This window comes from Leptinotarsa decemlineata, unplaced genomic scaffold (genome assembly GCF_025532065.1).
Source record: "Leptinotarsa decemlineata unplaced genomic scaffold, Ldec_3_MD MMD2_tig00026282_RagTag_RagTag, whole genome shotgun sequence".
NCBI lineage: Eukaryota > Metazoa > Arthropoda > Insecta > Coleoptera > Chrysomelidae > Leptinotarsa > Leptinotarsa decemlineata.
This window is the reverse complement of record NW_027412668.1, coordinates 18,869,042-18,881,565: the sequence shown is the minus strand read 5'-3', so window position 1 is coordinate 18,881,565 and position 12,524 is coordinate 18,869,042. Positions and strand designations below refer to the sequence as shown.

Sequence of the window (12,524 nt, the reverse complement as noted above, 5' to 3'; positions counted from 1 at the left end):
TTATTTCAGAAGCAGTTAAATCGGCGCATGTGTAGTGTATTTTTTGGTGGCAACCATCACAAACACAGAATTGATCATCATCTATATCCTCATTACATTTTAAACACTCCTTGATCCCAATGGAAATCGATTAAATACACGCCACTGCCTAGTAAACTAAATGGTATTTATCTTCTTATCGGCCGAAAGGTTTTTAAACTGCGGTGAAAAAAACGACAGCTGGGGTTTTTCACCACGACCATTCCACTAAGTTTGGAAGTTTCCTTGAAGATTCTTCCTTATATAATCACTTAAGGCTTATTTTCACACCAACACCATATAGATAGTAACTTTATCTTCAAATCAAATCAAATCAAAATATGCTTTATTACCCAAGATATAAACATCTTATTGGCAAAGTCTAGTAAAGTAAAACATTGACTTGCCATCAAAGTTAAAAACCACCCGTTTTTCCACTCAGAATACGAATATTTGCAGAGCTAAGCTAAGCGTGTACGACTTCGTACAATATGAAACTCAATTTTGACATCTTTAATTACTATCAAATCATGAATAGATACAACAGATTCTCATGGTTCTCCAGTCTATTGAAACACTTTACCCTCGCTAGAACCAAAATGCCACCTCTGAATGGTACATGTTTCGCTAACCTTGTAAGCATTGTTACGATACATTTTTATAAATTAATTCGATGCATCGATTCGACTTCAATTGAATATATTTCCTGTTTCACGAACACCCTATAAAAGTAGTCACTTCTTCATAAATTTCTTTTCTATGCGACAACAACTCTTGGGATCAGAACTGATTCGAAACGACGTAAATTTGATAGCGATTCCTGGAGAAAATCGTGGAGATATCTGCCTAGTAAATGTTTTTTTAACTATCATTGATTGATTTTCGCATAAGTGCGGATTTACATTTCAAAGGCTGTTAGGGGTTGAATGTTTGGTGCATTTTTGGGTTATTTGAAAGCGAATTCAACCCTTGATTCAATCGAGTTTGGATTAAGATAATAAATTGATTTCGAAACGTCTCCTGTTGTGCTAGGGATCTCGATACAAGAAGACATTTTATTTTTCACAGACCACGTTCCATATTTACGAGTTTCCTACACTCGTTGTTTATCCAGAGGGAAGTTTCAGCCTGTTTTATTTCCTGAAGTATTGCGACTACTTAGAGTTTGGTATTGCTATACCTTTTTATCTATTGATTGTATGCAACGGACTTGGATAATTGAATCGACGAGGATAAGTACCTCGTAGAGGATTTACTTTTCTTTAAAAAAAAAATCGTTACGGAAGCAATAAACATAAGAATTGAAAGATCATTTTTGGTGTCACACCAATAGGTGGTTCCACTTATGTTTCGCTTGCGTTTACGCAGCTATTTTTATCAAGTATTTTCTTGTTTTTTTCTCATTTTGTCTTCAATCGAGGACCGCCTGCCCGGTACTGACGATGCCCAATAGGCTGAACCAGCTGTCTACCGGTGGCTTTTGAATTGAAATCAATATGGGAATGATCAAAAAGTACTTATCTATTCATTTTTAGATTTTCATGGAATTATTTTCCAGCAGCTTGACTGCGTTAACCTTTCTAGATTATATATATATATATATATATATATATATATATATATATATATATATATATATATATATATATATATATATATATATATATAATGCGAGTATATAAAAAATGCAATCAATAGTAGATGTAGGAGATAATTATATAAAACAGTTAAAAAGAAAAATAGTAAAACAGAAGAATAATAAACAAGTAAACAATAGTGATGTCAAGCAGCCAGATCAGTTTGAAAATATTGATCAAGTGAATAAAAAGCATTTTTATAGAGAATACTTTTAACGCTATTTTTGAAATTTATGGGATTTGAAATTTTCTTAATGAATGTTGGAAGTTTATTAAATATTTTTATAGATATAATATGAGATCCGTTTGATACAAATGTTAATTTGCATACAGAAACTATCAGATTATAATTTTGCCTAAGAGTATAACCAGCAGCTATGCGGATAGTATCCCTTTGCTGAAACTCATGGTAATGATTCTTAATGTAAGTGACACCATTTAAAATATACATGGATGTCACAGTTAAACTGCAATTGAGTGAATAACTGCTTACAAGAATCACCATAGTTTTTTAAAACACATGGTTCGTAGTATCTTTTTTTGAGCAATCAACAGATCAGTCAATCTGCTGCAGTTACCGTAGCAGACTAAGCAATAATTTAGACTTGAGTGAACATAGGCATAATAGTAATTTAATAAAATATTAATGGGGACAGAGTTTCTGAGATTCCAAATAACGAAACAATGCTTGGATAATTTAATAGAAATAGAGTCAATATGATCATTCCAGGATAATTGGGAGTCAATGTTCAACCCTAAGAATTTGACTGATTTCTTCTGCACAATAGATTTAGTATTAGCTCTAACCAATATACTGCAGTCCATTTCTCTAAGCGAGAAAACAATGGTATTAGATTTATTGCTATTTATAGTACGAGGCTTTTTCTGGCGCAGTAATTAAGCATATTAGCAACTGCAATATCAGCCTGGTCAGAGAACCCTTCACAAGAAGAACAACTTAATAAGAAGGACGTATCATCAGCAAACTGTACAGTACAATGTTGTTGATTAATATTAGAGAAGTCGTTGACGAATAAGAGAAAGAGAGTAAGACCCAGGACACTACCTTGGTGAACACCTGTTGAGATGTTACGATTTTCAGAATTATATATTCCCGATTTGAACCTAACCTTAACAGATTGTAATGTGACATTCAGATAAGTCTTAATCCATTTTAGACTTTGGCCGCGAACTCCAATGTCATAAAGTTTATCGAGGTGAAGTTGATGATTGATGGTATCAAAAGCACGTGACAAATCAAATAGAATACTGATCGATTTTTCGCCATTTTCATTTAGTTGGAGATTAGGTGCTTATCTTTTTTCTTGTGAACATAAACTACAATAGCATGTTTAAGACACGAGGGAAATTAACCCTCAAGGAAAGAGAGATTAAGTAGGTATGTGAATGGTTCAATGATTAGTTCCGCAACATTCAACAAGACTATGCCTGGTAATTCATCAATGTCATTAGAGTTCTTAGACGATATAGACTTGATGATATCAAGAAGTTCAGTTTTGTCTAAAGGATAGCAGAATTTACAGAGTGAATAAAATAATCATTAAAGACTTGAGGAATAACAGGGCCACCATTAACCCGAGTTCCATCATCAGTTTCAAAATAATTCGGAAAGCAATTGCTAATATTATTGGATGTTGTATTCTGTTTAATTATACTCTAGGCAACTTTAGATTTGTTATCAGCTACAAAAATACTCTGAAATACTCTTTTTTTGAATGGTCAATTTTTTTTCTATGATTCTTCAACATAATTTTGTATTGCTCATTAACGATTTCATCACATTGAGTTCTGTTCAGGTTGGAAACATCACGAAGAAGTATACCTTCATTGATGATTTCCTTGGTGATCCAGGGTTTGCCTTTAGGAAGGTGGGTATTGCTGATTTTTCGTAAAACAGGCTGAAATGCTTTGTCAAATAGATTGAGGAATAATGAGTAGAATTTGTAAAATTCAGTGTCAGACACATTGTTGTTGAAATATACGATGTCCCAAGATTCACATGACAGTAATGTTTTGAAATAATAAGTGTTTTGATCATTGAAGTTCGAGCGTTGGTTTGTGAGCTGGTGCATTGTCTTGATGAAACAACACTTTTTTCTTAGCCAACTGCAGCCGTTTTTGCTTTCTTCACTCCAACGTTGCAATAAGTTTGCCTAATAACCGTATAACCTAGTAGGGCGTATATCCTTTCCTCAAATACGGAGTTATGTTCTGGGGTGGAAGCACTAACTTGGAACGCATTTTCATTATGCAAAAACATATAATGAAGAATATGCTTAACATGAACTTAACAGACTTCTGTCGCGGAATTTTTAAAAGTAATAAATTACTTACATAAAAACATTCACGAGGACTATACTAGGAACAATTCGAACCTCGTTTTTCCTAAACATAGATTAAGAAATACAGAAAGAGGTCCACGCTATATGGCCATCAAACTATACAATCATTTACCACTGACAATCTGTGAAGAAGGCAGACAGCATACTTTCAAAATTCTAGTTTTTGATTTGTTGTGTAACATGGAACTGTATTCGATGCAAGAATTTTTTATGGCAATTTCATGACGATTGCAGAAACGGAAGAAGGATAGATATTAGTATTAGCCATCGAATTTTTTTATAATCCTAACAAATATAGACATGATATATGCGAGAGTATATTTTCATTTTCATTATATTTTGATATCTATATATTTTAGATAAATGCGTTTATATCTGTGACACTTATCTTATTTTTTCTTCTCTTTTTTTTCAATATTGAGTTATACTAAAATGTACTCCCACGAATCTATAAACCTGTGATAATCTTTTGTTGTATTTTAGTTATATATTTATACCTTACTGACTTGAGTTTTCATATGTTCATTTCGAAAACTTCAATAATACTCGCCGTTGATAGTTGTACCTTTTTTAAGATAGTCGATGAAAATCATCCCACGCGCATCCCAAAAAATCGAAGCCATGACCTTGCCTGCAGATGAAACGGTCTTCTTTGGAGCCGGTTCTCTCTTTTGTATCCACTGCTTTGATTGTTCTTTTGTCACGGGTATAAAGTGATGGACCCATGTTTCACTATGGTTATGAAATGACCCCAGAATTCTGCTTTGTTGCTGTGAAACTTTGCTAAACACTCAACTGAAACATCTTCACAACACTGTTTTTGCTCGAGTGTGAGGAAACGCGGTTCTCATCTTGCACACGCCTTTCTCATGTCCAAATTTTCAGATAATATACGATGAACCGCACCTTTTGAAATGCCTACTAAGTCTGCTAGCTCGCACACTTTCAGTCGACAATCATTCAGTACCGCTTTGTGGATTTTTTTTACCGTTTCTGGAGTCATCATCTCATTTGGTCGACCACTGTGATGCTCGTCTTGGCAGCTTGTACGGCCTTGTTTAAACTCTGCTACCCAATAATTTAATGTTGTAACAAAGGAGCAGAACCCAGAGTAGAATCAATCAGTTTTTTTTGGTAGGTCTGAGGCCTTTCAAATAAAAGTATTGTACCACATAACGATGACAAATTTTCTCCATTATCACAAATTCACCGAAAAACGTTCGCTATTGATGACTGCCAAAAAAATACTGAACGACGCAAAGTCTTCAAACTTGAAACATATGCTTTATATATTGTAGCGAGCTATTAGAGTCCGCTTAGTTTGACCAACATTTTTATCGCAAGCCTCACAGCTCATTTCGAAAATCTGTGACTTTCTTCCCCCTAGTGTACGACCAGTTTTAAAAGTCACCTTCAGATTCAATTTTCGAAAAATTTTAACCAATTCGTTGATGTATTTTGGTTCAACTGGAAGAATTATAAATTTTGAGTCTTTGTCTTTCTGAAAAGTTGATTATTTACGAAGATACCCTCTAAATTATCTCTTACCCTCTAATTAACTCATCCACTGAGTGAAGGATATCTGTTACAATCAGCCATCTCCTTGACACCAACCTATAGGAAAGAAAATGTAGACCTACATTTGTGGGCAGTGGCGGGAGCTGTCAGGGATATATCTGAAATTGCTAGTATTCTATATTTTTTTTTTTCACCGTAGTGTGCGCTGGTTAGGCCCTATCCCCCGAAGCCCCGATACATTCGGGAGGGCGTGCTAGTATTATCAATCAATGACCACTCCCCACACCGTGGGGTAAGGGATCATTGGGTCAACTCTTCTGCATCTGTGCGGCTAAGATTTCTGCCTTAGTGCGGCAAGCCGTTATGATTTTAAGATTCGAGAGTAGAGAGGACATCATTCCACCAACGACTCCAATAATCAGAACAACCATCTTGACAGAGTGATCTGGATAGAGTCTGCGGAGTTCGAAGAGAAAATCTCGATATTTTATTCGTTTCTCCTCCTCTTTTCTGACGATATTCGTCTCGCCAGACGAATATCGTCTCTATATTATTATTATTAATTCCTTTATTTGGCATAAGCTAATATACAATATGTTTGATCCTAACTATCATTAGGCTAATGTCGAAATATTCAAACAATGAATCAAAAATATATACATATATATGACTGGTTACATTCTCAAATAATAAACTTCAACCACTCATATGAAATATCGACACATAGGTGGGCAACAAAGGTAAGACAAAAGTATTGATACAGATACAAAGCAAGTTATTGCAAGTTATTGAACTCAAGAAATAACAATAAAATCAAATCAAAATTACTCGCCCATTATGTGCATTTTCAACCTTCCCTTGAATTGAACTAATCGAATTACAATATTTGATACCATGATCTAAATTATTGAAAGCCAACATTCCTGCATGATATACAGATTTTTCAGTACACCTCTTATTTTTGGTTCCTGTATGGATATTTCGGTTGATTCTGGAGATAGATGGTGATGCATCAATACTCCCAAATACTTCACTGTTACATTTTCAATATTCTCATAAGCAATCTTTATACTAATTCCTCTATTTTTGATTTCGTCATAACCTGTTTTATTACATGACACAACTAGAAATACAAATCAATTCAAAGAACTAAGATTATTAAAAAAAAAGGAAAGAAGAAAAAAAAAACACATCAAAGGTGCTGCTTCGTTCCCTCCTGTTCATAAAAGAGGACATATCCCTCATTGCTCACAATTGATTTTGGCGAAATTGGGAACACCTGTGAATCGTTGTATTCATGCCATGTGCCGCTATATGGGTGTCTGCAATATGCTGTGTAATGTCCGTTGTAAGTAGTTCCACTGTAATTTGAAAGTGCATATAGATTATAATGACAAGGAGCCACATTGTCTGCTGCATAACTGCTCATATCTAATCCATCTGAAGAAAAGTCAATGGAAACATTCAATTTGCCACTGAACCTTTCCGTCGGAGAGAATCTTTTCAAATGAATTACTAAAATACGGGGAAACTTATAGATTGATAAGGACTTTGTACATTTTCTCCTTTGCTTGCACCTCGAACACATTGGTTTTTCATCTCCATCCAGAGTTTCCTCTCTTGTGAAAGAATCCAAGCATTGTGACAAACTCACTTGGCCAGATCTTTGTGGTATGGGAAGGGACAAATCCCAGAAAGGATCAAAGATTACTGATGAGTGTCCACAGTGTGTGCACTTTATATTGGATTTTAATTGACCAACGAAATAGTCTACAATCTTGGAGTTGTTCAAATTCTAAACCCTTATCGGCGAGTCTTGTAACTAGAGCATGACAGTCTAAGAGTATGGTAACTCTTCGTCAATTTTAATTTCATACATGAACTTTATATTCGGGGATCTGTTGTTGAGTCAAGTCTCAAAATCCTCTGTCTTACTCTTATTCGTGTTGAAAAGGGTAAATACATTATCTGCATATCAGATCGAAACCAGAACATGAGTAAGGTAGAATATTTTGTAACTTGAGAGTACATGAGATCATGCAGATGTTTTTGCAGATATTAATATTTAGGAAAAAAAGTTGTTCATTCTAGTTTTTCTTTGGTTTTAATACATTGATGTAGAACTAGCAAACCATGAAAATTTATTTTTTCATCCATGTTTTTCCTTTATTGCAGGTTATCTGTATCGAGTCTAAAGTTACTGTAGTTTGGCAAGATGGCACAGAAGAGAAGGATATACCCTCCACTCAGTTATACTATTCAATTTCTCTTGATGATCATGAATTTTTTCCTGGAGAATGGGTTGTAAGAGATGATGACAAAGATGAATCTAACAAATACGGCGTCGTCCAAAATGTCAATTATTTAGAGAGAACAGCTAGTGTATGTATTATCATATATTTCATACCACTAGATTCATATATTCAACTAAACTATGAATGAATTAGCAACTGTGGATTCCGAAATTTGAAATATTATTTGCTAATTTAAATAAGAAATTGGTAATTTTAAATTGCTTAACTGTTAGGAAAGTTTCATGAAATGTGCGTATATAAACTAAAGAATTTGCATGTGTCTTCAACTGAAAAATTCATGATGATTTTTTATTGAATCCTATTTCAGCTCCAAAATATTGTCATAAAATACATTTTGAATTTGAATTTGGTATACACCATCACTTAACTTTTAATTGTTTATTACTAGCGAACTCGCATTGGCTTCGCACATAGCAGAGTATATATACATACATTTTTTTGTTATATATCAAAGAGATCAGGCAGCGTTTTCAATGAAAGCTCCCAGTCGGTTAGATTTTACCGACATTTTCAACAATTACCAATATATTTCATCCAATTCTCTAAAAACATGAATTGAATACATAAACCGTAATTCCATTGGTGAAAACTGTATGAACAGTCATTCGGTAATTTGTGAGTTTATTGCTTTCAGACAGGCAGGCACACATGGCCGGGGGACTTTGTTTATAATATTTATTTATTTATTTTATTTATGTGATACACAAAAATAGAGAAAATAAGAATGAAACATTAACAAAGAGACGGATATAAAGACAGTAATGGCAGTACATAAAGTAAAGATTGTATATAAAATGGCATCAAAGTGACTTAACACGTGTGTTATGCTACAAAGTAATACTAATTAATATAAAATTTTAGTTGTGTTTAGAGAGTTAGGAAACAATTTAGTGGCAGTGTATCTATATTGGTGTTCTAATATTTTGATAAATTGAAAGTAATTTTCGAAGATATTTTTTTTTATTCTATAAAGAAGGTTTTTTAATTTTCAGTACGTTTTATCCTTAGGGGTAGAATATTATAAATTTTAGGTATTATATAAGTTAAAAAGCGATGACAAATATTTTTATTGAATTTTGGAGTAGGTAGCAATTCGTTTGTTGTACTTCTAGTAATATAAACTGTGAAAACATAATGGTAAAATGTTTTGTGTTTGAATGTATACATACATAATCTATGAAAGTATAATGTTCGAAAATTAGTAAGATCTTCTGAATATATAAGATTAGTGTGATATGATCTTTTTTTCTTCAAGATTATTTTCAGAATATAGTTCTGTATGACGTTCAGTTTTTGCAAGGAACTCTTATACATTGCCTCCCACACCAGAATACCATAAAGAAAAAGTGATTCTGTTAGAGACTTGTAAATTAATATGAGTACATTTTTCGATATAAACTTTCGTAGCTGGTAAAATTTACATGTAAGCTTTCTCACTTTTTTTGTCAGATAATCAACATGATTGTTCCATTTAAAAGTATCGTCAATAATTATGCCCAAATACTTGACCTGGTTTATTTCTTTGACTTTCTCCCTCATTACTGGAACTTTAATATTGGAGAAATTAGGTATATTTGCTGATGTTATAGAGAAAGCTAGATAGTGGGTTTTACTAGCTTTTAATGAAAGACGATACATATTCAACCATTTATGAATTTTTTCCATGCTTGACTCGACAGAATTTTTGGTTTCAGACCACGTATTTTCGTTGAAAATAACAACTATATCATCAGCGAATGATATAATTCTTGCTTTTACTTTCAAACAGAGTAGAGAATTTAAGTATGCATAAGTATTTTCATCAAAAAATTCTACTTATCCAGTTTTTAGACATTTCTCATATATAGTGATATTATTTTAAACCATCTGAAACAATCATATTTTATTTGTATTGTTTCTGTTGATAAAGTTGCAGACCACTGAAATGTAGGAGCAAATCCAAGTGGTGCTTTTTTTATTCAAAATCAAAAGTCCAAAAACAAGCATGTTTCCCAATCACCAGAACCACCAACCATGTTGGCGTTTTCAGGAAATGAAGAAAAATTCATCTCATCTCCTGTCAAGAAGTGACTATTTCACAAAAAATTCACATACAAATCATAATGTTGAAATATAAAAATTTAAATATCTCAAAAAATATCACAAAAAGTGATACTTTTCTTGTAGGAGGAATCATTCTCAGAAACCATATAAATTTAGGAAAAACTACTTGTTAAGTTGCATTTAGAGTTAATTGATTAGTTTCCCAACTAAATTAAATTTTTTACCAATCATTCCTTCCGTTGTTTAAACACAAGGTTTGAAAAGTATCTAATTCTGTAATTGCGAAAACAAAAGATTTTCAAGTTCTTCTCTGGTTTTTCATAGATAGTGAGTGAATTTTAAATCTATCCTCATTCTTAGAAAAAGTGAATTTAAATATAAATGTTCCTGAAATCAGAAATCATAACCTTATCTGTAGCCCATATTTCATATGAAGAGATTATAATCACTTTCAAATTTTGCATTGATTTGTCTATTGGTTTTTCCAAAAAGTAGTTCAATAATTCTTTATATTGTAAAACAATTTTCTAGATAAAATGGTTCTCTCATTCAGAAACTGAAAAGAAGCCTGAAGAATTAGCAATAAGTGAAATGAGTGTTTATGACCTGAAAAAACATGCAAAATTTGTTTTCCGTCCTCGTAGCATAGTCAAGTCGAAACCAGCTCAGGATGAGAAGATGGGAAAAGTAATAGACAGTTGCATAGAAGTAAGTATAATCAAATCAAAATTTTCAATAACAGTCTAAATATGTATTGTTCCAAGGGATATGTAAAGGTACAATGGTTAGATGGATCAGAAGAAAACTGTTGGCCGCAAGATATTGAACTTATTCCAGAAGCGGCTGATTTAGATTATTCAGACGAAGAATCATCAGATGAAGATGGTGCCGGTGTATCTTGGGAGACTGAGAGTATTGAATCTTACGCAGGGGATTTATCTGATGAAACCGTACTGCAGAATATGGCTGCACGGCTTGATTTTGTTAGGAATAGGATAATATATTTGAAGGAAGCTTTCAAGCAGCATACAATTACTGAGAATATTTCGGTAAGATCAATTATTAGTAATAGGTTGTTTAACCCGTTTGCAAACCAGGGTTGATATAAAAAATTGTATAATAAAGAGTTTCAACCTGTTCTAATGAATATTTTGATCAACTTTCTTTACACAATGAAGGTAAAATGATTTCTGTCAGTCATTTTATCATATTTTCAATTCTTTAAAATTTATGAAAGAACTTGGTTGGCTTAATGTTATAAAAAAAAATCATGTACATCTTTACTATTTGTAATATTTTGACTGGTTAGGAAATAGCTTTTCTAAAGGCTTATGATTTATTTTTTAGGTATGCTTTAATTTCGATAGCATTTTTCTTGGAATCAATGAAGACATGAAGAAGATATGCCCTTAAGTTTTCACAAATGATATGGAAATGTGACATCACAATATTGTTACGTTTTTTCCCGTGGGTTGACCAATAATTGACTACACTGAATAACCAAACTTAACTTCATTTCATTTTAAATACAACAAACACTTCTACTGAACTTCAACTATTATTTGAATGTCTATCGCCTTCTTTGATCGCTTCGCGTACTGCACTGTAGCTTCCACTTGACTGTCTTCATATCCTAGTGGCTAGCCTGAAGTAGTCTGTCGAAGTCGGTAGCATTATTCTCGCTGCTTCTCGAGTGGCGGGGAATCATACATACGCGCGCTTTTAGTTACGTCACCATTGTCTTATGAATACCAGAGCCGGCCGGCGTTATTTCTTTCGGGCATGATTCACAACAATATTCATAAAATTCTACTTTGAATCCAATAAGTAGTTGACAAAAGTACTTGTGTCAAAAAATGTATAGAATTTCTACATGCAGAAAGAGTGTTTGAAATGTTAATAATGAAATCTCATGAAGAACTTGAATAAAAAAAAATATTGATGGTATGAGCTAGATAATTGAAGAAGATCAACATGAGATATACAGTGGAATGAAAGTCTTCCTTGACATATCACATACTGCATTACATTCGCTTCTTCAAGAACATTGGGGTGTGAAAAAGGAATATTCCAAATGGATTTCACTCAAAAAAAAGTGCTAAAATCCTACAAAATGTATTCATTTACAAAGCATTTCAAAGAAATAACTAAAAATTGTATGAATATAAATAGCAAAACCTAGTTGAAAATGCACTAACATGAATTATGGAGTTCCTGCTGCAAATCCAACCGGCAAAGCGATAGCGTTGAGCGATTGTGGACTGTATAACATAAGAGGACTGGCAATAAGCGTTAGCGAAAACTTAGGAAAAAGCACATGAATAGGCAAACTTGAAAATCAAAGTTTCAAAACTGTCTGTAGTGATAACGTGCTACTTTGGTGATGACCTATAATGTTACAATATTATCCGTTATGAAAATGCCAGCTCTTAGAGCACTTCAAACTATTGATCATTTGAAGGAGAAACAAATATTTGTCATTACTCGTATTCTACTGGTTTCTCGCTTCATAATTGGTTGAAATGCATGCAAAATCCTATCAATCTTGAAGACGAATCTCTTAAAAATTAACAAAACCATTTGTTTCAAAAAACTTATGCTACCTCTTGTAAAAACTTGAAACGTGAGTC

General features: G+C 33.1%; 1 protein-coding gene across 1 annotated transcript in view; it reads left to right on the top strand.

Moving 5' to 3' along the window:
• The window catches only part of LOC111505966 ((E3-independent) E2 ubiquitin-conjugating enzyme UBE2O), a 30,652-nt gene that overhangs the window by 8,852 nt on the left and 9,276 nt on the right, over positions 1-12,524 (top strand). Inside the window, exons 6-8 of the mRNA XM_074179965.1 lie at positions 7,712-7,918; positions 10,426-10,602; positions 10,659-10,943. Of these exons, the coding sequence (XP_074036066.1) occupies positions 7,712-7,918; positions 10,426-10,602; positions 10,659-10,943 (669 nt within the window). The remainder of the gene's footprint in view (positions 1-7,711; positions 7,919-10,425; positions 10,603-10,658; positions 10,944-12,524) is intronic.